This window comes from Rhinoderma darwinii, chromosome 8 (genome assembly GCF_050947455.1).
Source record: "Rhinoderma darwinii isolate aRhiDar2 chromosome 8, aRhiDar2.hap1, whole genome shotgun sequence".
NCBI classification, from domain to species: Eukaryota; Metazoa; Chordata; class Amphibia; order Anura; family Rhinodermatidae; genus Rhinoderma; species Rhinoderma darwinii.
Window position 1 is genome coordinate 104,831,801 of NC_134694.1, and position 24,331 is coordinate 104,856,131.

The 24,331-nt window shown below is 42.9% G+C and overlaps 1 protein-coding gene across 1 annotated transcript in view; it reads right to left on the reverse strand.

Moving 5' to 3' along the window:
- Positions 1–639: 639 nt before the first annotated feature.
- Positions 640–24,331, reverse strand: part of COQ8B (coenzyme Q8B) — a 33,052-nt gene continuing 9,360 nt past the window's right edge. Inside the window, exons 4-15 of the mRNA XM_075836104.1 lie at positions 22,790–22,856; positions 22,618–22,695; positions 18,743–18,862; positions 17,260–17,345; positions 17,015–17,155; positions 15,939–16,020; positions 15,428–15,521; positions 14,558–14,699; positions 13,495–13,602; positions 11,315–11,380; positions 10,644–10,730; positions 640–974 (exon numbers count right to left, since the gene is read on the reverse strand). Coding sequence (XP_075692219.1) covers positions 669–974; positions 10,644–10,730; positions 11,315–11,380; positions 13,495–13,602; positions 14,558–14,699; positions 15,428–15,521; positions 15,939–16,020; positions 17,015–17,155; positions 17,260–17,345; positions 18,743–18,862; positions 22,618–22,695; positions 22,790–22,856 — 1,377 coding nt within the window. The 3' untranslated portion in view covers positions 640–668. The remainder of the gene's footprint in view (positions 975–10,643; positions 10,731–11,314; positions 11,381–13,494; positions 13,603–14,557; positions 14,700–15,427; positions 15,522–15,938; positions 16,021–17,014; positions 17,156–17,259; positions 17,346–18,742; positions 18,863–22,617; positions 22,696–22,789; positions 22,857–24,331) is intronic.

The window sequence follows — 24,331 nt, forward strand, 5'->3', positions numbered from 1 at the left end:
CGGGAAAAATTTCACAGGGAATCCTATCTTCCTGAACAACGAGGCAGCTTCAAAGGACGCTGAATAGCGGATTAAGTGATTAATTAAAACATCGCAATGACAAGTCACTGAAAGTCAATCCACAATTTTGGGACAAGTCCGAGTTTTCGGAGAGAGAGAGAGAGGCTGCCGACATACATTATATAGGAATAAACCAATACGAAGCAAAAACTAATAAAAATATATAAAAAAAATAGTTTAGACTGAACAACTAATGCCTTCCGGCACGGCTGAGATACACATCGGGAAAAGCGTTTGATTCCCAGATGAGACGCTTGTCATTGAGATCGCCACCCTAAGCAGGCTGGACCTTTTCGGATGAAAGCTGAAAAAGGATGGGACCTTTAATCTCACCCATTTATTAGAGAAATTCCACTTTAGACCAAGGGTAGCTGAAAAGCACACACTTGGCATAAGAGTCAATGTCTTGGAAGTTCTTTGCAATTCATAAGCCGGCAGGCGGGTGGGTAACAAAACCATATATACTCGACCAGTGGAAAGACCTGGACTCACAGTACTAGGACTGTATTGAATATTCTCTCGATAGTAAAAAGAAAAGAAAAAAAAAGATTAAAAAACAAAAACTGTAACATTGTGTCATTCATTTCAAGTAAAAATGATGGATTGCTTTAATCAGTGGTTGACTGGTGCCCCTCTTGCCCTCGTTGTGCCCAGTACTGACGATATGTACTGTCAAAGAGCTCTTTACATGGGATGGTTGCCTTAAGCTTGGCACAGATGAGAAAAGAGCCTGCCATTTTCCGGTGCAGGGAGTAGGTTTCCTCAGGTGGAGGTGCAAGTCTGTGTTTTAGCATGACCGGGATTAGGTCATGGATTCTTTTGGTTGTGTTTTGGGTGCCAAAATTGAATGGCTCTTCTGAGGCAAAAGCCTCTCCTAGAATCATCACAGCATCCACGTGAGCCTCTTCAAACACCTGGGGATGGCAAAAAAACCAAAAACACCCATTAATAAAAAGAACAGTCTGGTTTCAAAGCCTAATAAAGCAGTGCAATTGACTAATGCCACAACTAAACAATATGCCAAGCTAAACCCCAGTGGTCCCCGTATATTTACATTTTTTACAGCTGCCAACACATTTAACCAAAACACTTTAAAGGTGGCCATACACATTAGATATATGCTGGCCGAACACGCCGATTTCGGCTGACTATTTAATAGGTGTCCCAACTATCCCCAGACGTCAGATGGCGGGGGAGAAAAGGGTCGGCATGTTGGATTCCAATATGCCCAATCTTCGAAAGGAGATAAGCCGCGGCAAGTTGTAGATAATCATCTACCAGTACATCTAAGAGCTAGAACCAGTGGATCTTGATGTTAGGCCACCAGGCTGTTCTCTGAAGTGGGAGAACTGCCTCCTACTAGGTTTGCGTTTTAGTGTGCCGAAAACCACCCCTTTTTCTAGTGACCTGCTCATTGGTGAAATGATTAGGGGCTTGTAAATTTTCAACCACAGCCATCAGCTGGTGTGGATCTCACATACTCCGATGGTTAATATCGACTGTCACAGATGTGGAAATCGGTCAATATCACTTTAGAACTAGATAATTTTTTTAATTATTATTAAATTATTTTTTTATTCTATTTCTTAAAATTGCATTCTTGTACCCAACAACTACAAGTGCAGTGACGTGAAGTTTGCCATACAGATAACTATGGAGACTTCTATGCCATTATGTGGAAAGCTGGACGACAAAACTTGGGCACCGGCTGCCATTGTAGTTCGCCACTCTGCATTTGCTACCTGTGTAGGTTAAACACCCCTCCAAAACAGCAGAATACATTCACACAAAAGAACTACATTTCAGGGAAAAGCTTAACACTTTATTTTCTTTTTAATTCAAGGAATACGGACTTTTACTATGTAATTCATAAGAATATTTCATGCTGCATAAATGATACGATCAGCCAATGAACGAGCGTTTGCTTGTTCATCGGCTGATCGTTGGTCTGTTCACACGGAGCAATGATCAGGAATGGCCGGTGTAAAAGGACCTTAAGAAGCAGCATTAGATATTTAACCGATAAAAGGCTGTACAATAATTCCTAAAAATTCTCCTCTAAAAACCACGAGAATCAATCTCATCAGCCCTCACAGGAATTATATAGTCAGCGCATAAGGTGGCGGGTCTGTTTAGGAACAATACTCTTTTCCAAGCCAAAAAGGTGAGGCATTCCGAAGCTCAGACATTGCCAAAAAGAAAAGATGGAAAATGCTGTTTATCTGGAATAAAGGAAGCCATTAAGCTGTAAAAAACAAAAACATGCATTGATTTGACTGAATCATTCTTAAAGGCTTCCTGTAATATAGGCCATTCCATGTATACAGTCTACACGGCTTCAATGCGTCTCATCTTTCTTACTGGAAAACAAGATCTTTACCACTATAGAACATGATTGAAAAATAAATAAATAAAATCACACACTGAAAAACCATATAAGGCTTCATTCATATCTGCGTTGGGACTCCGTTCATGGGTTACGTCGGTGCCATGAACTAAATCCACACTGAAACAAACGGAAACAATAGCTTTCCGTTTGCATCACCTGATCCGGTGCAAATGGTCACCACGTGCCATTGATTTGAGGGGTGAAGGTCATCTATGAAGGGGCGCGAGAGCCAAACGACACGCTACATTGGTTGTGCTCATCGCGAAAATTAACCAGGGGCCACAAGACGGGTGTCTAAAATAACATTTCAGAGAACCCTACTGCGTATGGGGCTCTGAAGCAGACGGATGGTCACTGCTCCTATGATAACAAAGGTCCATCAGAAAAAAAGGCTTCAATTTGCACGGCAATATCGGAATTGGACCACCGATGCTTGGCAAAGGGTTGCCTTCTCCGCTTCATCAAATGGATGGATGTTGGGGTGTCAGGCGAGAAACAGAGAACAAACACCCGGCAACCATTGCTGGAGGAACACAAGCTGGAGGCGGCAGCGTTATGGTCTGGGGAATATTTTCATGGCATTCTCTGGGCCACTCATCCATGTGGTAGGCCCTCGGAACCGATTTGGGTATGAAGCCATCGTTGCAGATCACGTCCACCCATACATGCTGTTTATGTTCCCTGCTGCCGATAGAATCTTCCAGCAAGACAATGCGACATGTCACACGGCTAGAAATGTCCGACAGTGGCTGGAAGAGCACGACCAAGACTTCCAAGTACTTCCCTGGCCCCCTAATTCACCAGACCTGAACCCAATTGAGCATCTGTGGGACCTCGATCGTCTTGTTCGCTCTATGGATCCTCCCCCACATGTGGGATGCTCTGCAGTCAGCACGGCTCCAGATACCGGAGACCACCTACCAGCACCTTATTGAGTCACTCCCAGCCCGTCCAGCTGCTGTCCGTGCTGCCCACGGCGGTTACTCTGGATATTAGCTGCTGGTCATAATAATGTGACTCCACTGTGTAGTCTGCTCATTGCAGGAGAGTGGGCGTGCTGAACATATCCAATATTATTGAGGAAAAAAAATCTAAATAGATGTAAGGGCAACTTTGGGAGTGTCTTTAAAGTACAATAATGACCCAAATATCCCTTTCCAGCCACATTATTTATTTCAGTTACTGCTATTTTGTTCGTGCCCCCCTTCCTCCATGTCACAGAAAGAGAAGGCACAGCCAAAACAGCTTTACAGTCGGAAGACCCTAAACAGTTTCATGCATCGCAGCATCCTGAACACCTCAGGAATAAGATATTAAGGCTGCACCTGATTCTTTCGTTTCAGACTGGGTCAGGACAAGCTGATGGTTTCAAAAGGAGTTCCCCACCTTACCTTGGGGGGTCCCTAAAGTTCTGCATAATAGTTGTCAGAGGGACAATCATTAATTCAATTGTCCTGTGTTGAACCTTTCCCCACCAATCGCCAGTGTTCTTATTCATACAGAGAACACCAACGGGGAATATAAGAACGGCTTTACGACAGTCTTCTGGCATTAAAAATGAGCAAAAAAAAAATAAGGATGGTAAAACTTACCAGGAGGGGCAGGATCACCCTCAGCCCGACATTTACTATAATGGTCGCCAGAGACTGCTGTTAATTATAGCAGAAATCTAGATTTCACATGTGCAGCGTTAAGTTTTCATTTTATTAATGGAATACTCGTCTTCATTCCTTTCCCTTCTTTTCCTTTCTTCTCCTACTGATGCTTATATGTGTAATGTATTACATGTATCGCTGTTTCATGCTATGTGATATTAGATTTCTAATTTATGGGCGAGAGACTTCTAGATTGTTCCCGGTTTGACCGGATGCTGAATCTTCCATTTCTTCCGTATTGATGTACGCACTGTATACCTACTTATGCAGCCCCCTGTATATTCATATTTATTATTACTAGTACAAACTTTGCTGAGGCTAGAGCAGGGGGTAAGGGTTTTTTTTTTTTTTTTAGAAGGAGAGGTGGCAAGAAATTACCAGGAAAAGGGTTATCCAAGATACAGATCAATAAACAGAATTAAAAAATCGGAGAAAGCTGGTGGAAAATGTCCAATGGAGGCTTCGAGGAGATGAGATATGTGAAGAATGAGATTTCTACTGCTGAATAAACAAAATTAATTGGATCTGAATGATTTGCTGATGATCTGCACCATTTATCACGATGACAATGAATCCAGCAGTACGTCGGTGCTCAGCTCTGATCATCTGTTGTGCGATAATCTTCATTGTACCGGATCATCATTTTAAAGAGATGTTCCAGCCCTTTCTTCCTACCAAATCCCCAAAACTCACAATGGTCCTCGGGAACGACACTGCCTTGAATTTTTTTATAGCTCGGAACATATAACAATGAAAACATAACACAGCAATGTCCCGCACAGTGTCTGAACACTCTGCTGCGTGGACAGGCTGTACCCAACAGCGCAAACATGAACCATTGTGGTAGTAAAAGCTGGGACTGTACCCCCCTCACACAGTCCATGGACAATACGTCTGACCATTCAGCATGGACAAGTGGTCATCCCACAGCCAGAACATGTTCTTTATTATATAGCCGAGGACTAACAAGCAAACACAAATCTCAAATACACACGGGCCGGATTTCAAGGGTCACAATGAACACGATGACCAGTCATTTTTTAGATTGGGGTCCCTATAACTGAACTTCTCTATTTATAGTCGAATAAAAATCCACTGCTCCTTGTGATCAGTCATTTTGGGCTCGGTAGGGGCGGACTGTGGCGTTCTTCAATAGTCTCCCTTTAAAATTCAGCTTCACAAACTAAAATCATAAATCCCTAAAAGAGTAGAAAAACATTCAGTAAAACATCCTTAAGCCCCAAACACAATAAATCCCTTTCTGTTGATCTGCCCTATGAGGGGCTGCCAGACACACTTGTGCTTCCACTTCTGAAACCGAGGAATCAGACAGGCCCGTGGGCATGTAACTTTCTAATATCCTGTGTGTGTCTAACCCTCTCCATGATCTCTGTTTTCTGTCAGTGAATAAAAACGTTGTCCATGTTTCCATTCACTGGCAAACAGGGATCTTAAACATGGTGAAGAATCCAAATAAAACTAGATGAGAGCTGCATAACGTTCATCGGACCAATAATACGGTGTTTTATTTACGTAAAACTAGAAAAACCCTTTAAATGAGCTGGATCATCTTTTCTTATAAATCTGCATTATGCGGTTCCTCTATTATCCCTCCTGGAAATGTATGAATAAACTGACATCTGGGTGATGGCATCCACCTTATCAATAGGGGGTGTCCTAACACAGTCAGACTGTCATCAACACCGATTAGATAGTGTCACAACCCAGTGACATGTGGTCCACCATTATTTTATGGGTAATACAAGTAGAGGAGAGCTGACCAGACCTCCAGAGGGCATGTACAGTAAACCCTAACCCCTGAAACCCTGTCCAGTATGGCTCTCATCAATGGAAGATCAGGGAGCCCGGGGGGGGGAAATAAAAGACCCGTTGAATTGAATGGGTGCCATGTAATGCTTCGTTCCTGCCGAAGTACATGGGAGTTTACATTGCAGAACCCCAGTAGAAAATAAATGATCGCTGAAGCCTCCGGCAGCCGTACCCGGAATCTGACCAGACAAACCCATTCACGTTGATCACTGATCTGAGCGTTACCCATTAAATAGAAAAGTGCTTTTTTAATACAGCGCCATGTCGAAGTCCATCCGAAATCCGTGCTACTGTAATAGAACGGTCATATCAACAGGATATGCCGGCCTCATCTCATTAATATTCTGGACAGATAATTACAGCGTAGCACAATAGGTATAAAAGAAATCAGTGAGAAACCGAGACAATATGAGAGAGTTTCTGTCTGGCTGGACATTACTGCTGGAGGCCATCATTGTATATTACTGTCCGTTTCGCAGATCCTACAACGCTAAAAGTATTTTCACACAACCCAAATCACAGCGCTAGCCTACGTCTGTTTAAATGGGAAAACTACAGGCAGTATAGTGTTAAATAGGGCAGAGGTTTGCTTCATACATGTAGCAAGGTTATCTTACAACATAGTCTGGCATCTTCTTGGGTAGCCAGTGCCAGCAGACTGGTTCCGATGTGGGATCTTGGAGTCGTTGCTATTTGTGAATAAAGCAACGTGAAAACAATTTGTTCTGCTGAGTTCAGACATCTTTATGACACCAGAATTATATAAAGGGGACACGATTTTAGGGTCATTGAGAACAAAGGAACAAATAAAGAGTAGAATGCCAATTCACAACACAGGGGATATCTGCGTGGGAAGACAAAACATCTCCTAAATGATAAATGAAGGGCTGTATAAATGTCCTGCTGGGTGAGCGACTTCTGTGTCCAACCAGCAGTATCCCGTGGTCTGCCATGACAACATCCTACCCATGCCTACGACATGCTGGAGCATTGTGCTGACCAAGCCGCACCATATCTACTAGTATCTAAAGGAAAACAAATATGCAAAGTATCAAATATGTATGACTAAAACAAATCCAGATTATTGAAATATTTCCTAAGCATTACTGTACTGATAGGTCATTAGAATAACATGGATTCTTTGGCCAGAGTTCACCCAAACAAGGTATATTCAGGGGTGGGATTGGCACTCAATTGTATCCACGCGGATACAATAGAGTTGACTAGCGCTGCCCTGGCGAGGCACATGATGCCTCGCCATTCGGAACTTTAGTGATTATGCAGTCAGCGCGATGGCGTTCCCTGTAGATAGAGACCCATCCACAGGGAACGCCACAGGGGGCCCCATCCACAGGGGGCCCCATCCACAGGGAACGCCACAGGGGGCCCCATCCACAGGGAACGCCACAGGGGGCCCCATCCACAGGGAACGCCACAGGGGGCCCCATCCACAGGGAACGCCACAGGGGGCCCCATCCACAGGGAACGCCACAGGGGGCCCCATCCACAGGGAACGCCACAGGGGACACTATCTACAGGGAACGCTACAACCTACAGAGGTCTCTATGGGGAGAACTATCTATAGAGGGCTCTACTGGGAGCACTATCTACAGAGGGCTCTATGAGGGGCATCATCTACAAGGGGCACTGTGTGTGGTGCATTACTTTACAGTGTTTGACAATTTTATTCAGGGGCACAGTGTATGTTACTATTATATTCAGGGGCACAGTGTGTCGCGCTATTATATTCGGGGACACAGTGTATGATACTATTATATTTGGGGGCATAGAGTGTGGTACCATAAGAATTTGCTCTTCGTTTATAGGTGCAGAAATTTTGAAAAAGTGAGCTTCTGAAGACATCAGAGCAGCAAATTTACCCATTTCCGCAGAAATGGGTCATGGCCAGGAGGCACCATAGAGTTCTGGACCAGATGGAAAAGTAAAGGGAACGATAGAATCTGAGAAGTCGTCACCGGTGAGTCACTAAATGTAAATTCTCCCTGTGACTGCTCAGTAATGTAGTCACTGTATGATCTGCAGCGAGATGATATGTGTATCGTTCTTTTTTGTGAAACAGCAACCCCCAGCATATCCTTACCATCGTTCTGGCTATACTGGGAGCTGTAGTTTTATGGCGTACAAGCTTTGTTCTGGTGTTGTATATATGTACTGAGCTTTGTTCTGGTGCTGTGTATATATGTACTGAGCTTTGTTCTGGTGCTGTGTATATATGTACTGAGCTTTGTTCTGGTGCTGTGTATATATGTACCAAGCTTGGTTCTGGTGCTGTGTATATATGTACCGAGCTTGGTTCTGGTGCGGTGTATATATGTACTGAGCTTTGTTCTGGTGTTGTATATATGTACTGAGCTTTGTTCTGGTGCTGTGTATATATATATACTGAGCTTTGTTCTGGTGTTGTATATATGTACTGAGCTTTGTTCTGGTGTTGTATATATGTACTGAGCTTTGTTCTGGTGTTGTATATATGTACTGAGCTTGGTTCTGGTGTTGTATATATGTACTGAGCTTGGTTCTGGTGTTGTATATATGTACTGAGCTTGGTTCTGGTGCTTTGTATATATGTACTGAGCTTGGTTCTGGTGTCGTATATATGTACTGAGCTTGGTTCTGGTGCTGTGTATATATGTACTGAGCTTTGTTCTGGTGCTGTGTATATATGTACTGAGCTTTGTTCTGGTGTTGTGTATATATGTACTGAGCTTTGTTCTGGTGTTGTATATATGTACTGAGCTTTGTTCTGGTGCTGTGTATATATGTACCGAGCTTGGTTCTGGTGCTGTGTATATATGTACCGAGCTTGGTTCTGGTGCTGTGTATATATGTACCGAGCTTGGTTCTGGTGCGGTGTATATATGTACTGAGCTTTGTTCTGGTGCTGTGTATATATGTACTGAGCTTTGTTCTGGTGCGGTGTATATATGTACTGAGCTTTGTTCTGGTGCGGTGTATATATGTACCGAGCTTGGTTCTGGTGCTGTGTATATATGTACTGAGCTTGGTTCTGGTGCTGTGTATATATGTACCGAGCTTGGTTCTGGTGCTGTGTATATATGTACTGAGCTTGGTTCTGGTGCTGTGTATATATGTACTGAGCTTGGTTCTGGTGCTGTGTATATATGTACTGAGCTTTGTTCTGGTGATGCATATATGTACTGAGGTTGCTGTCGCGGCTTACTGCACACACCGCACTGTCCTCCACCCTGATCATGTGCACAGCCTAACTAAATGGGCCAGGTCTTCAATGCTGGGAGAGCATGGTGTGTTGCGGTCTGGCATAGCAAGCAGGGCAGCCCGCTCTATGTACTATCATGGCGTTACAAATAGGCTGCTACCAGTCTATATAGGCTGTGCCTCATGATTTACGCATTAGCCCTCCATGTTTTACACACTGCACCCACGCTTCATGCATCACTCACGTTCCTGACCCTTTTAGTACTGCCCACTATATTTTACACTTTATTCACCACTCACTATACTCAGTACTGCCCCCTATATTTCACACATATTATTACTACTTGCACATTATACACTATTCATTTACTTTTTACTACATATCCCATGCACCACACGCCACTCCCCTCAAGGCTAGTGGGAGTGGCTATTATTATTTAAACGCACCTGTGCACCTTCCTTCAGCAGCATTTTTGACCTGGCTGCGTCCTATTGGGATTATACCTGCCCAATTTGTGAGTATGGCCATTTTTTGTGTTTTTACAGCCTAACTAAATGGGCTGAGCACGCTTAGGATATTGAATGTGCGCATATAGGCCTATACGTAATGGGTGAGTAATATAATGTGTGGGTAGGTCTGTACGCTTATGTAATTATATACATCGTGTGGCAATCCACAGAAACATTCTGGACAGGCAATTTCTTTATTTAGAGTCCACTTTAATGTAGGGGGTATTTGGAAGATCATAATTGTTTTTTTTTATTATTAGAATAATTTTCAATGACGCGATACACCGCAAAACACCGTGAACCCATCCCCCCCCCCCCCCCTGCATGTCTTCGCCCAAAAAACAGGGAACCTGTTAAAAATTTCAATCCCACCCGAGTATATTCACCAGAGGAGAGCTTAAAGGGGTTCTCAACTTTGGAAGTTTCTCTGACATACGGATCAAAGGGTGTCATGCTGCATATACAGCACCAACAGTGGGAAAATAAGGAATTACACAGGTTGCACTGAAGTCAATGAGCTGTCCGTGTAATGCACGGACGTGTTGGGACCTTTAGAGCCACTCTGGCCAATAGACGAGGGTCCGGAGTAAAGGAACTCCTCCCTATTAACTCAGATTTACTGTGGTCTCTTTGGCTTACTCCATGCACAACATTGCTCCTGGCCTCCCACCTTGCAGTGAACTGCAGCAGAGCTCCATTCATTCGGGAGCCTCAATGTACCGGCAAAAGCTGCAAAGGAGCAGCTACATTGAACTAGCACCTCGACCCATTCATTCTGAGGATTGCGGGAGTCAGACCCGCTGATAAGTGATGGCATATCCTAGAGATATGCCGTCACTTACCATCATGTGACTACAACTTCCAGCAGACAAACCCTTTAAAAAGTTATCGGACTGTAAGAGCATTACATTTTATGTCCTGGGTTTATTACATTTTAATGAGGAAGAAAACACATTTATTCACTTCCAAAGTAGAGTTCCTTTATGTGTTACAATTTTTACCTTGGTTTCAAATCCAGTCAGGAATTTCAGGTCTCTGGACTTTTCAATAACTCTAGCTCTGTCCCCTTCTGCTGCTGCTTTTACAACCTGCATTGGGTAGAGAAGGAGCAAAGTCACCAATACACCGAGAACGAAGGCTATGTTCAAATTACCTATGGAGCCTAGGTTTTGTGTTTACGCTGGGAAAAGCTCATGGTTTATATGCCAAAGGAATCCATAGGGCTCCATTTACCCGACAAAGGAAGAAAAAAAAAAAAGGGGTCCTTTTGGCCAGTATAGAAGAGTCTAACAATCCTACCAAGGAATGTCCCAGCACAAGACTAGATCAGCCTTGTGGAGTCACAACTGGTCCACATTTATAAGGAGAGTTATCTTTCCGATATTTCCAGCCCTCCTAATACAGTCACAGTGTCGAGATAATACGGTGACATAATGCCCATATAATTACTCCATACAGTGCCCAAATAATAAGCAAATGCTCAACACCACCCACATAAGTCCACAACTTAAGTTCCAAATCCACTGCTAAATAACAATGGGTGGTTTAAGATTACTTTTGGGTTTCCCATCCTTGGGGCCTCCTAAGAAACAGGAGCAATTGTCCAGTTTGCAACCAGCAAAAGGGTCTGATGGAGATTTACATTGAAGTCTGTGCTGCCAAATCAATTCACCTCAATATAATCATCAGTGAACTTCTCATCAAACCATCGACTAGCTCCAAAGTCCAACAGCATCACCTAAGGAGAAGTAGAAATAATTTATATTATTTCTACATGGTGGACATCTAAATTAAAGGCTAGGTCCACCTTCACAACTATTTATTTTGTTATTGTACCACTACATCACAAATTAAAAATGTCAATTTATAACTTAGGAAAAAACGGGAATAAGTGTGGCGCTGCTTCTCAAAGAAAGTACAAATGATGTAGAATGATGAAGTTTATTGAACAATCCAGGCTACGCGTTTCAATGCCGCACCGGCATCTTCCTCAGGCCATATAGATTACAGTACAAGCAACAGTGCTTTAAATAAACCACGCGGTGAGAAAAAAACGCCAATGTGATCAGGGTCAAAGTGCATCAATGACGTAATCACTAGCAAAACTTGTAAGTTAAAAGAATATTATCAATACAAAAGATAAAAAGGCATGTGTATGTAAATAAATAAATAGCAACATTCCTTAGAAAGGGGAAGAAAAGCAAGAAAAACATAAAACATCAAAAAGACAAGTCGTAGCGTTTAAAACATCCATTTGTATGCTAACCGGAAGGTGAAGCGCAAGTACGATCTTAAACATCCATTAGGATGTGCAAATATAGTTCTAAACATCCATTTGGATGTTTAAGGTGCTAGACATCCATTTGGATGGTCAAAAAGGAAGGGTGACGCACAGGCGATGTCTGTAACATCCATTTGTATGTTATGCTATAAGACATTCAAAAGGACGCTCAGCAAAATGACGCTTCCCATCAATTTGGATGCTAAGAATGAAAACATCCATTTGGATGCCCAGCAGAGAGTTGAAGTGCAAAAGGGATCTTAGACATCCAAATGGATGCGAACAAGACAATAAGCCTTATGTGCCTCTTACTGTCTTGTTAGCATCCATTTGGATGTCTAAGATCCCTTTTGCGATTCAACTCTGCTGGGCATCCAAATGGATGTTTTCATTCATAGCATCCAAATGGATGGGAAGCGTCATTTTGCTGAGCGTCCTTTTGAATGTCTTATAGCATAACATACAAATGGATGTTACAGACATCGCCTGTGCTTCACCCTTCCTTTTTGACCATCCAAATGGATGTCTAGCACCTTAAACATCCGAATGGATGTTTAGAACTATATTTGCACATCCTAATGGATGTTTAACATCGTACTTGCGCTTCACCTTCCAGTTAGCATACAAATGGATGTTTTAAACGCTACAACTTGTCTTTTTGATGTTTTATGTTTTTCTTGTTCTTCCCCTTTCTAATTATTTATTTACATACACATGCCTTTTTATCTTTTGTATTGATAATGTTCTTTTAACTTACAAGTTTTGCTAGTGATTACGTCATTGATGCACTTTGACCCTGATCACATTGGCGTTTTTTTTTCTCACCGCATGGTTTATTTAAAGCACTGTTGCTTGTACTGTAATCTATATGGCCTGAGGAAGATGATGGTGCGGCATTGAAACGCGTAGCCTGGATTGTTCAATAAACGTCATCATTCTACATCATTTGTACTTTCTTTGAGAAGCAGCGCCGCACTTATTCCCGTTTTTTCCTAAGTTATAAATTGTCTATATTGCGGTGGCCAATATGGCCTGACCGGTTGGGATCTCGGCAGCAGCACTCACTTCTACTAATAATTTCAACGCGATTGTTCTACGGTCCTGTGGTGAGCATTCATTTTTAGTTCACTAACTGCTACTTCTGGGCTTACTCACACTATGTGGCGCCATGCTTTTTCCTTTTATTTCTCCAAATTAAAAATGTGGCAACCTTGCAAATGGTCTTAATCCCTATGGTTTTGTATTTACAGCCTCCATGCAGATCAATGTATCTCCATGGTAACAGACTACAAATAATCCCTGCGTAGTCTGAACCTGCAGTCATATTGCCATTCATTTGTACTCTACTTCTTACTAAATTACCCAATGTACATTAATAAGAAGTAGGGAACAGATGGAAGGAAGTATGACGGCAAGATCAGACTGCACAATGTTTGAAGTCTGCAATGGTGGACAGAGTCTTTTCTAAGGTTGATATTAGCTTGTCCATCATCTATACACAATTTTTTTTTCTTATAATGATAATCTACTGTCATTTTTGAAACGCCACCAGAATGTGTTGTCACTCTCACCTTGTCTATATCAGCATCATAGAAAAAGTTGGACCAGTTTGGGTCAGTCTGCATGAAGCGGTACTGAAAGATCTCCTGCAGACAGAGTCTTAGGATATTGAAGGATACCTGAAAAGCAGAGAATGCTATAAACGTTAACACTATCCCCTACGAGTCAACATCGAAGACAAAACTAAAACGGGTAATAAATATACAAAAAAAAATTTTTTTTTAAAAATTGGGAATTTCTCTTGCCGTTAATTACCGGGGATTTTCCAGTAACCTCTACAACGGCACTGACAAGAGGGTTTCCCCATCTTTCTAGGGACAGGAAACAATGAAGCAGAAAATAAAGGTTTCCCCCCTTTTACCTTTTCGGTTTCCTATCCCTAGAGAGACAGTGAAAAGCCTCCTGTCAGTATCGATATAGAGGTGTTTGGGAAAATGAATGGACCCCTTGTCCTGTTTACATAAACAGCATAGCAAATAAGAAAAGCTGAATCAAACCAACAGGTCTTCTAAAATAGCACGAGCTACAATGCTACTAAAAATAAAGTGTTCATACAAACACGGCAACAAGTGACATACAATATGATGAAAGTAACTTGGGGTCTTTGAGCCATGGACATGAATCTGGGAGGATTTTTAGACTGAGTAGTTAAAGGGGTATCCCCATCATAGACATTTATGGCATATCCCCAGGACCCGCAAACCTTGTGCGCGGCTCTCTCTTTTTATTTCTATGGGTGTTACCAAAACAGCCGTGCAAACTATGCCATAAATATCTAAGCTGGGAAAACCCCTTTAATTAGTTCTCCAGGACTTTACATAGGTATCCATCCTTCGCTCCACAAAAACAAAGGCCAGTTTTACTCCACATACCAATACCGCTGTTGATGCTACATTAAAGAGGAGTTCTTAACTTGGTGAGTGCCCCATTAGTGTTCTTTTGGATATACTAGTCTTAGCATAGGCCATCAATGTTTGATGAGTGGGGTTTTGAGTATATGAGGCTCGTCTATTTACTCCCATTAGATTCCGAACGATCAGTGTCTGATCTATCCTCCCTATACGATTATCTGACCTGGTTGCGTGTTTCCTGGTCCATATCTGCGCATTGGTCAAGAGGAACGCCAGACACCAGTTCCATAGTCAACACTCTCTTGGTAGTGAGATCATCAATCACTTGTGGGACCCTCAAGAAAGGATCATCTTTGAGGAGATTCCTGTAGGTTATGAAGGAAACATTTAGACAAATCTTCAGTAGACCAGCAGACAGTCTCCTGAATAGAAGTCACAATCCTAATTACTCACAGATCCCGTAGGGGGAGCAAAACTCAAAAAGAAGCTGTGACCTTATATTTTTTTTTATATTAAACACTTACAGTGGCCTAATATTGATTTCCAAAATTTTCTTTAAATATTGATGCCCATTACAAATATCCAATGGTTATGCATGAATGGATTCGGAACGGGCTCTGTAGAAGTAGCCCTCATCTGCTCAGCTTCTTCTCTAGTGAACTCCTAGTCAGTACATACTGGGGTAAAAGAGGTCCCTCCACTAACATTTATAACACATCCACAAGATAGCTGACAAATGTTAAAGGGGTTGCCCCATGGCATCTTTTATAACTTGTCAATCAGAAAGATTATAAAAAGTAGGAATGATAAGGGTCAGACCTTTTGGGATCCCTACCGTTGTCGATCTGAGCGTACATGGTGGGGGGGGGGGGGGGTGGCGGGAGGAATAGATGTCGGCCGACATCTTTTAAATTTATTACCAGCTTAAGTATAGAGAAGATTCCTTACAACAGATTAAAATCACTCAACACAGTCCTCCGAAAGATTTTCTATACAAAATTCAAGATTTAGGTTTACGCTGAAGGATCCTATCCTCCCACCTTTGACATTGAGTATTAAGTACTTGCTTAAACCACACTGACTGCTGTGTTACCTGAATATTTTGGCGCAGTTGGCTTCACGTAAATAGTCACATTCCCACGCCAGTTCTTTTTGTAGGACTTGCACGCTGTTTTCAGGAAACAAACCTGTTAAGAAAATTGAAGGCAAATTGTGACATAATAGATATATTCTCTTACATTTTTTGTAACATGGCTTAGGATAGGCCACCAATAGGTGATCTGTGGGGCTACAATCCCCAGGACTCCCACTGATGAGCGGACTGAAGGGGCCACTCTATTGCAGTACCTAATACACGACCGTCCATGTGCATGCAGTGGTGTCTGGTACTGCAGACACAGCCGTGTAGGAGGGAGTGGTGCTGTGTCGGGTACTGAAGTGAAGGAGCTGTTGCCTTTTTCTTCTGCTGTTTAGTCATGGGTTGCTTGTCACGGATCACACATTGATAGGCCATCAATGTTGTTTTCCAGAAAGCCCCTTTAATATGGCATCTTCAAAGTAAAACATACTTCTAAAAGTAGGAATAAATGGCGCAGACTCCTTACCGTCCGGTAGAACTACGCTCATTTTCAGAATTGACAGTAGATTTTCCACATCACTCTTAATACTTTGAGCAATTCCAGGATACTGGATAAAGAAAGAAAGATGTAACACAAGCTGTAAAGTATACACCCCATATCAAAAACGTACAATTAACTAAAGTGATATGTACAGTTATACAGAACATGTAGCATTGTCATAGGTCTGTTCCCATACATGATCAAGGCGCAATGATGCCAAAGTGACAAAAGGGTTACTGGGACCAAATCATTTTCATTCTATCGTTATTGTGGTCATCGATGTCTGATCGGTGGGGGCCCCTTAAATGTTTTTCAATGCACAGAAAATGGTCTGTACGTGCAGCTGTGCCAAGTATTGCAGCTCAGCCTCATCCAAGTAAAAGGTCAGCCCTTCCATTATTTTAGGGCATTTTTTTAATGTCTGTCTCGGAGTATTTTAACTGGCTCCTAAAGTCCATAGTAATTTGTCCAACTCTGCCTCTGTAGTAGAGATCCTTAACATATTAAGAGTATCGGGTCTGTCACCATTTTCCTTTAACAACTAATCAACAAGCCAATTTCAACTAAAGAATTAAAGGGGTTTTCCCATATTCAATATTCATCACTCATCCACAGGATACAAGATAATTATGTGATCAGTGGGAGCCCAATAATTATGAGAACGGGCTTACCTTGTGATCCCTGTGAGCCCCATTGAATCGTGCAGGAGTGCGCATGCTCGGCCACCGCTCCATTCATTTTTATGGGGCTGCGGAAGATAGCGCTCGGCAGACCCTTAAAAATAAATGGAGCGGGGGCTGAGCATGAGCAGTACTGCTCAATTCATGGCATGCCCACCGATCCGATATATATATATATTACCTATCCTGTGGATAGGGGGAAGGATGTTAAAGGGGTTTTCCCATAATCCATATTTATCATACTCTCTACCCTCTATTCCCTCATAGACCAGTGAGCCCCCCACCACACAGTACAGTATTAAGGGGGATCTGTTGCGTAGTCCAGAGGTTGGGAACAGAATATTCAATACAGGGGGAAAAGTCAAGCAACAGTAAACTCACCTGGATCTTCATAGCTACTTCACGACCATCCGGCACCCTAGCAAGATGTACCTGGCCAATAGAGGCGGCTGCAAAAGGTTTATCTTCAAAATATGACAACTTCTCCCTCCAATCAGGGCCCAGCTCCTCCTCAAGCACTTTCTGTGGACAAATAAATAGAGTGGGGAACTGACAATATCTGTATTTTAATTGGTCCATTGCCAGATAATGGTAGAGGCAGGTAAGAAATGCATAGCCATACTTACGGTCATCTGCCAGGAAGGCATAAAATCTGCGCTCTGTCTCACCCGCTCAAAGATCTTTTGTAGCTGTGGACTAAGGAAGCTATTATCTGAAAATGACAACACAAAACTTCATCAATAAGAAAACAAATACTTAGCATTTCCAAAAAACTGAATAAGGCCCCATGCACACGACCGTAGTTTTGTAATTTTCATCCTCAATTACAGATCTGATAAAAATGCTCTGTATGTTAAACATTAAAGAAATACTGCAGTCAATTAATATTTTCATAATCTATAAATAAAGACGTCTAGTCATAAAATAAAATATTCAGCAACTTGGTACCTAGAAATTAATGATAAAAGTAGGTAGTAGATAAACTTGCTCACTGCGTTTATCAGTCTGCAAGACTTTCTGCATGTTTCTGGAACAAACAGTCCTGTAAAAGTCCAGCAGAGTATACAGGGGTTAAATTCCTGCTGATTTGTTACATTTTTATCTGGTGGACAAGGAAGGGCTTAGCAAAGGGGGTAGGGATTTAATGATCTGTGTGTCATACTGCAGACAGGGAAGAGGGAGGAGGCTCCTGCTGCAGCCAGTTGCATCACAACCAGACACCGTATTTGAGATATTTTAGCGTTCCTTTAAAACGTTCCGTGATCTGGGATTTGAATGGTGGCACGTATGCATTACATGTGTGAAATTTACTAGACAAACAAGATTTTGTTATATTTATATAAAACATACTACAATACATAAACTAGCCACGCTAACCAGAGTTAATACATCCATTATTTTGTAATGCGGTCTCCATTAACCGAACTGCTAAAGGACACACAATACAAAGATGATCTATATTACAAAGTGTCTGGATGTCATCTATAAAATGTTTAAAGCACCTTTAACCCTCCAACTTCAAAAGTAATTTTAATAAACCCTCCAGGCGAAACTGGTGCACTGAAGGGGCAGTACATAAGGGGATTCCCTCTTTGAATTTCTGTGTCATGCCCCGCCCCCTCAAGCCCTGCACTAGGCATAACAGTGTATATCAGTTTTACCCAGATTGTGCTTTGAATTTGGAGCAATGTATAGCACTGCTACAGCCGAGTTAGGACACAAAGGTCAAAGTGAACGGCTACTGATTTAACTTGGTTTTCTTAAATGCTAACTAAACTTTCCAAAAACTTCTGACATGTCCGAAGTCTTGATCGGTGGGGGTCGGAGACCCACACCAATCACTATAACAAAGCGGCAGAAGCACTCGGTTGAGCACTGTGCTACTTAGTCTCTGAGAAAAGCCGCTCAGAAACTAAGCAGCTCAGCTCTCACCCGAGCACTTCTGCATTTTAGCGATCAATGGGGGTCTCAGTGTTTGTACCCCCACCGATCAAAACTTCTGACATGTCAAAAGTTTTTTGAAAGTTTCGGTACCCTTTAACAACTCATATTAGAACAGGTAGGATCTCAGCTTTGTGCACTGTATTACAGACATCCTCACATAATCACCTTGAATACTCAGCATCTGCCCGATCTTCAGTGCTGCCCCTCGGACTTTACACAATGTGTCCACAATTCTCTCGGCATTGGCTTCACTCATGAAAGAGTTTGCTTCCAGGACAGTGAGATCTGAAATGATTAAATGAAAAACAAAAATGTCAGATTAAAATCTCAACTTCCACAATACACTGTCTGCAATATAGATGTATTCGATAAAAGTTTAGAGACAAATCTAATAAATATAAAACTTACAAATATATCATATGAGTTTGCCAGCCCTGTGGTTTTCAGAATAATAATGTCTGCACTCCCAAATGAGACGTGATACTAAAAACAAATATGCAGCCGACCTCCCTCTGAGGACACTAGCAGTCTTTTAGAAGGTGGCCTTACACAACAGACCAAACAAACAAACTTTGGGTATAATTCAGCCATGAGTGATTAGGGTATGTTCACACAGGGAAAATTCTGCCTCAAAATTTCGTTTGGAATGTTGAGGCAGATTTTGATCTGCCTGCAAGCCGTTTGCCACGTTTTTAGTGGTGTCTTTCGCTCGCGGCCGTTGAGTGCTGCGGGCAAAAAACGCAGCGAAATACGCTTTCTCTGCCTCCCATTGATGTCAATGGGAGGTCAGAGACGTAAACGCCCAAAGATAGGGCATGTCGCTTCTTTTTCCCGCGAGACTGAAAAAAACGCCTCTGCCTCCCATTGAAATCAGTGGGAGGCATTTTCGGCCATTTTTTGGCGCGTTTTCCGACGTCATTCCCGCGTCAAAAAACTCTGTGTGAACTGACCCTTTAAGCTGATTGATGACAGACCGTCATCTTCAGAAATCGGCCATATTTGAAATTTTCTTCCGATTGTCATTAGCAGTTGAATTAATCGGTCGATACACGCACGATTGTCCGTGAAAGACCAACCCACAGGTGAGTAGAGTAGGTGTGTGTAGAGGTCAGGTCTGCTAACCTATGGGTGCGCATTGAATTCCACTTCATCACGTCACTTTCGGCAATAAGTCAGCCGTTACTCATCTGATTACTCGAACATGTATGTTCATTTTGCACAACGGCCAAGAACATCTAAAAAGGTGTATGTCTGTCGTCGTAACGATCATTTACCAAATAAACGTTCGTTCAACCATAAACTAACTCTAATGTGTATGGCCACCTGTAATGATGGGGGTAGGGAAACAGACAAGTGAGCCCTAATCTACCCGCCACTCAGTCCCTGCCTACTTGCAACGACCCGCCCTAGGCGACGGGGTACAACTGGGCGACGGTCCTTACGCTCAATAAGTGCACGAAGACAAACAGACAAGGGTACACAGAAGCTAAGGGAAATGGGGCAGTTGCCCACGGCAACACCGTGAGCAACAAGAGAGGTGAACGAGCAGAGTCAAACCAGGAGTGTACGAGGTACCAAACGCAGAGCAGGAGAGTAGTGAACAAGCCGAGTCAAACCAGGAGTGTACGAGGTACCAAACGAGAGCAGGAGAGTAGTCAGTAAGCCAGGGTCAATATGAAGCAGGGTCAAATGGTTCAAGAAGCTGCAGCATGGCCAGGAAACAAAACGAGAAGAATCACAAGCAAGGAGGAACAGGAAAGGCAGGTATAAATAGACAGAGGGCGGGAGCTAGCTCCGTCTGGCCAGGCTGTGATAGGCTCTCCCACTCCTAAGCCTGCCATCCTGAGTGGTGGAAGATGGAGTCAGTCTCACAGACATAGAAGCAGGTGCAGACTGATTACCTATGGGCGTTGACACAGAAGCTGTGCCTGGCAGATCCTTTACACCACCTTTATTTTGCACATATTAATGTCAGAAGAGTACCCTGCTCAGGGGCCAGACAGTCTACCTACTTAACCAAAACACACTCCAGTCTCTGCCCAGACAGAGCGGAGCTCAATGCTGGGCTGGCTTTAGAATGGCAGGCTCTCAGAATTCCCACTCATGACAATGCAAGGAGGAAAAGAGGGGGTAGTTTTAGGTAGATGAAAGAAAAAAAAAAAAGGCCTGTGACATTATCGGGCATGCTCGTTTCACCTATGTAAAGCTATACAAGCCCCATTGTGTGTGTCATATTAGGCCCAGACTCTCCAGGTTGGCTGAGCCCAGAAGGTGCCTTAATCGTGATGTCATCCAGATATGGAATGGCCACAGCTCCCCAAGAGTGAAAAAGCAATCACAGAGAAGAACACCTTCATAATATGGGACTGTGGGACAAGGGCCACAAATGTAGAACAGCAAGCCTGAATTGCAAAGTGTGAAGGTACCCATCTTTGATGTCCACTGACAGAAATTCGCTTTGTGCCATGTATGCGATCACGGAGCAAAGGAATCCATTCAGAAGCAGCGGACCTTGATGTACCATTTGAGGTACTTTAAATCTAGGATAGGGTGCACCTTTCTGTCATTCTTGGGAATGACAAACAGGTAAAATCTCTGAAAACACTACTGTGGAGGCACTGGAACAATCACTCCCTGGGAGAGGAGAAACTGAATAGCAAGAAAAAGGCGGAACCCTGGAAGGTAGGATTGGGAATATTGATGGAAAAAAGCGATCTGGGGCATAGAAAGAATTCTTATTATGTATTCTGTAGAAATTACCTCATGTAGCCGGGCGTCTGAAATGTGGATTGTCAGCCCCACCCGCCCTCTCGAGCAGACTCAAGCAAGGGCTGTCTTCATGTAAAATGGTTCTGCTGGGAGAGCGCTTGGCAGGCCGGATGCAGTGGAACCAGAAGGGACACTGATCGACGAAAGTAGTCTTTTTCTGGACCGGAGGGTTTGACTTCCTGGAGAAACTCCAAAAGTACTAAACCCGAGCAACACTCTTCCTGGATTAGCACGGATGAAGAGACTTTGGAGAAGATGGGAACTTTTACAACCCATGGCCTCAAATTATATTGTTTAGGCAGGTGCCAAAGAAAAAAATAAATTAAAAAAAAGAGCTGGAAATGCAGTTATGGATCTTTAGATTCCGTGTCGGTGCATCAGAATTTAAGACAGATGGCACTGTGAAGAGTACGGAGGTATAGGCCAGCAACCTAGCCGCATCAAGTGCGGCCTAACAGAGGTTTCCTGCATGAGAGCTTGTGGGCCAGTTCCCTGTTATTATGTGAGGCTAAGGGTATGTTCACACACATGGCTGAAAAAACGGAAGCTTAACGCCTCCAAACATCTTCCCATTGATTTCAATGGGAAAAAAAGGCGCTTCGGTCCGATGGGCCGTTTGTTTAAGCCTCCAAAAACATTTGTATTTTCAAAAATGGCTGAAAATCAGAGGCTGTTTTCCCTTGAAAACAGCTCCGTATTCTACAACCATTTTTACTTTAGTGCGTGAACATACCCAAAGAGTCGTAGGGACCGCTTACCTAAAAATTGTGGCCAAGAGCTGCAGAAGCGCTAGAGTGGAGACCGGGGACAGAGCCTACCCAGAGCTGGAAACAGGAGAGATACTGTACTCAGGATTCGCTCCTCCTCTTTTAGTAAGCCCTCATATTCGGCTCCCAAGAATCCAGCAGGGTCACCCAAGCGTGCGTCCCCTTGTAGAGGGAGAGACGATGGAAGGAAGCAAAGCAAAAATATGGGTGTCGGGTAGTTGGACCTGCCAAGCAGGCGGGTCTGCTTCCTACGGACACTAAACCAATGCTGGACAGCTCAGCATCTGCAGGAGGGATATAGCCTGGTAGAAGGAGGTAATTATTCAAGGTCACCTGTCACCCCCCTAATGGATGACATGGAAGTGAAAGATTTTATATTTGGGTGGAGAAATGAAATACTAATGTAATGGTTAGAATAATTTGTGGCTATAGCAAGTACAACACAGAAGAGAACTGCTGGCCTTGACACATCAGCAGCCATACAGTCGTCCGCTAGTCACTCACCTCCAGACTTCTTTTCTCTGCCCAGAGTCTGTTTCGCTACTTCTGTCAGTGCCCCAATTCCAAGACCAACAGCCAAGCCTGAAGGAGTGGTAGGGTTTAGGATGAAATGATTAGTCAACATTATGAAACCATAAAAAAAAAAAAGTAGGCAACATTTATTTTAAAACATTACCCCCAAAATTTGCCATGCGACTGATACGAGATGCGGGCACCTTCCTCTCTCTAGCCCGGTCACTGAGCTGTGAATAAACAAGAAGTATTAATGTAAGGATCCATATTCTTCCCATGTGCAGTACAATGCTCCACCCAGAGGAATCTTCAGGTCGGCTCCCAGATAATAGGAGAAGCAGCAGATAACAAAAAACGATACCCCCATCATATAGCAGTCGTATTGTAGCACCGGAATGCCCCACAGACGTGATGCCGTTTCACCACATAGCGATGTTGTCAGCAGGACCGCAGGTATTTATTATCTATAGCCTTAGAGCAAAGGAAAAATCCCCAGGGACAAAGTAGTCAATGTATCTAAAAATATTGCTTTTTTTGGAGTGATCCCTCCTCTGGCTCCTAAAGTGAAGTAATTTTCCCACCACTGCCTCTATTTTAGATATAGTCCTTTTAAAGTGAATCCTATATCAGAATTTGCAAATGTTTAAACCTATTTTTTCTTAGTAAATGTAATTTTTTTTTATTGCTCGCTCCCCCAAGTGATTATCTATTACTAAACCCTTAATAAAGCAGGACAGCAACATGATAATTATATTTTCCCTCGTGCGAGGCACAATACGTTTAAAGGGGTATTCAATCTTTGAGAGAAAGCCACCACCTAGGAGTCAGACCAGAGCTGTGACAAATGAATAGTTGTCATGTAATACTACAGCTCCCATGTACCAGCCGCTGCAGGGAAGATGCGTCACCAGCTGCAACTTCAAGAACCAGGATTCAAGAGCTGGCCAGACCCGTGAAGATCTGATCGGGGAGGGGGTGGAGGTTTAATTAAGGGAATGGGTTATCCCAATGAGAGAAAAGTAGCTTTAAAGCCGCTCTGTAACCGAATACAACAGTGACGCAAAGTTCACACATAGCATAAAATAAACACTGTGGAACTAGCCTGAAAATCTACACCAAAAAACACAACAAAATCTACTTATGATGTATGAAGATTTATTCACATATTTTACCCATCGCGGCAAAAATCCACAAAAGGGGTATGCAGCAGATGTTTTTTATGGTTTGTTGAAAGAGTTCACTTACATTGTACTGAATTTTATAGCAGAATTTCAATGCAGATTCAGCAAAAAATACAATATGATATGGAGTTCAACCTTAAAGTTGTCTACAGAAGCATCAACACGTAAGTAAATCTTCGTTGTTTGCTACCTGCACTGGTACATCCAACCCTTTATGGGAATATAGCCACGCTACATCATCGATGTACCTGCACAGGACACATCCACGGAAGACCAGCTGACCATGTAAAACCCTTGGACCTCATGCACACGACCGTGCTCAGTTTGATATACGGGACCGTATGTCGGTCATATTTCCAGGACTGACCACAGATCAGGGAGCCAGGCCACAGAGTTACGCATGATGCTAGGAGTCCCTGTCTCCCCGCGTAAATACTGCCATTACATTACGGGACAGTGTTTCCGCAGAGAGGCAGTAACGGTTAGCATCATATATAACTGACGCTAGGAGCACCGGCTTCCTG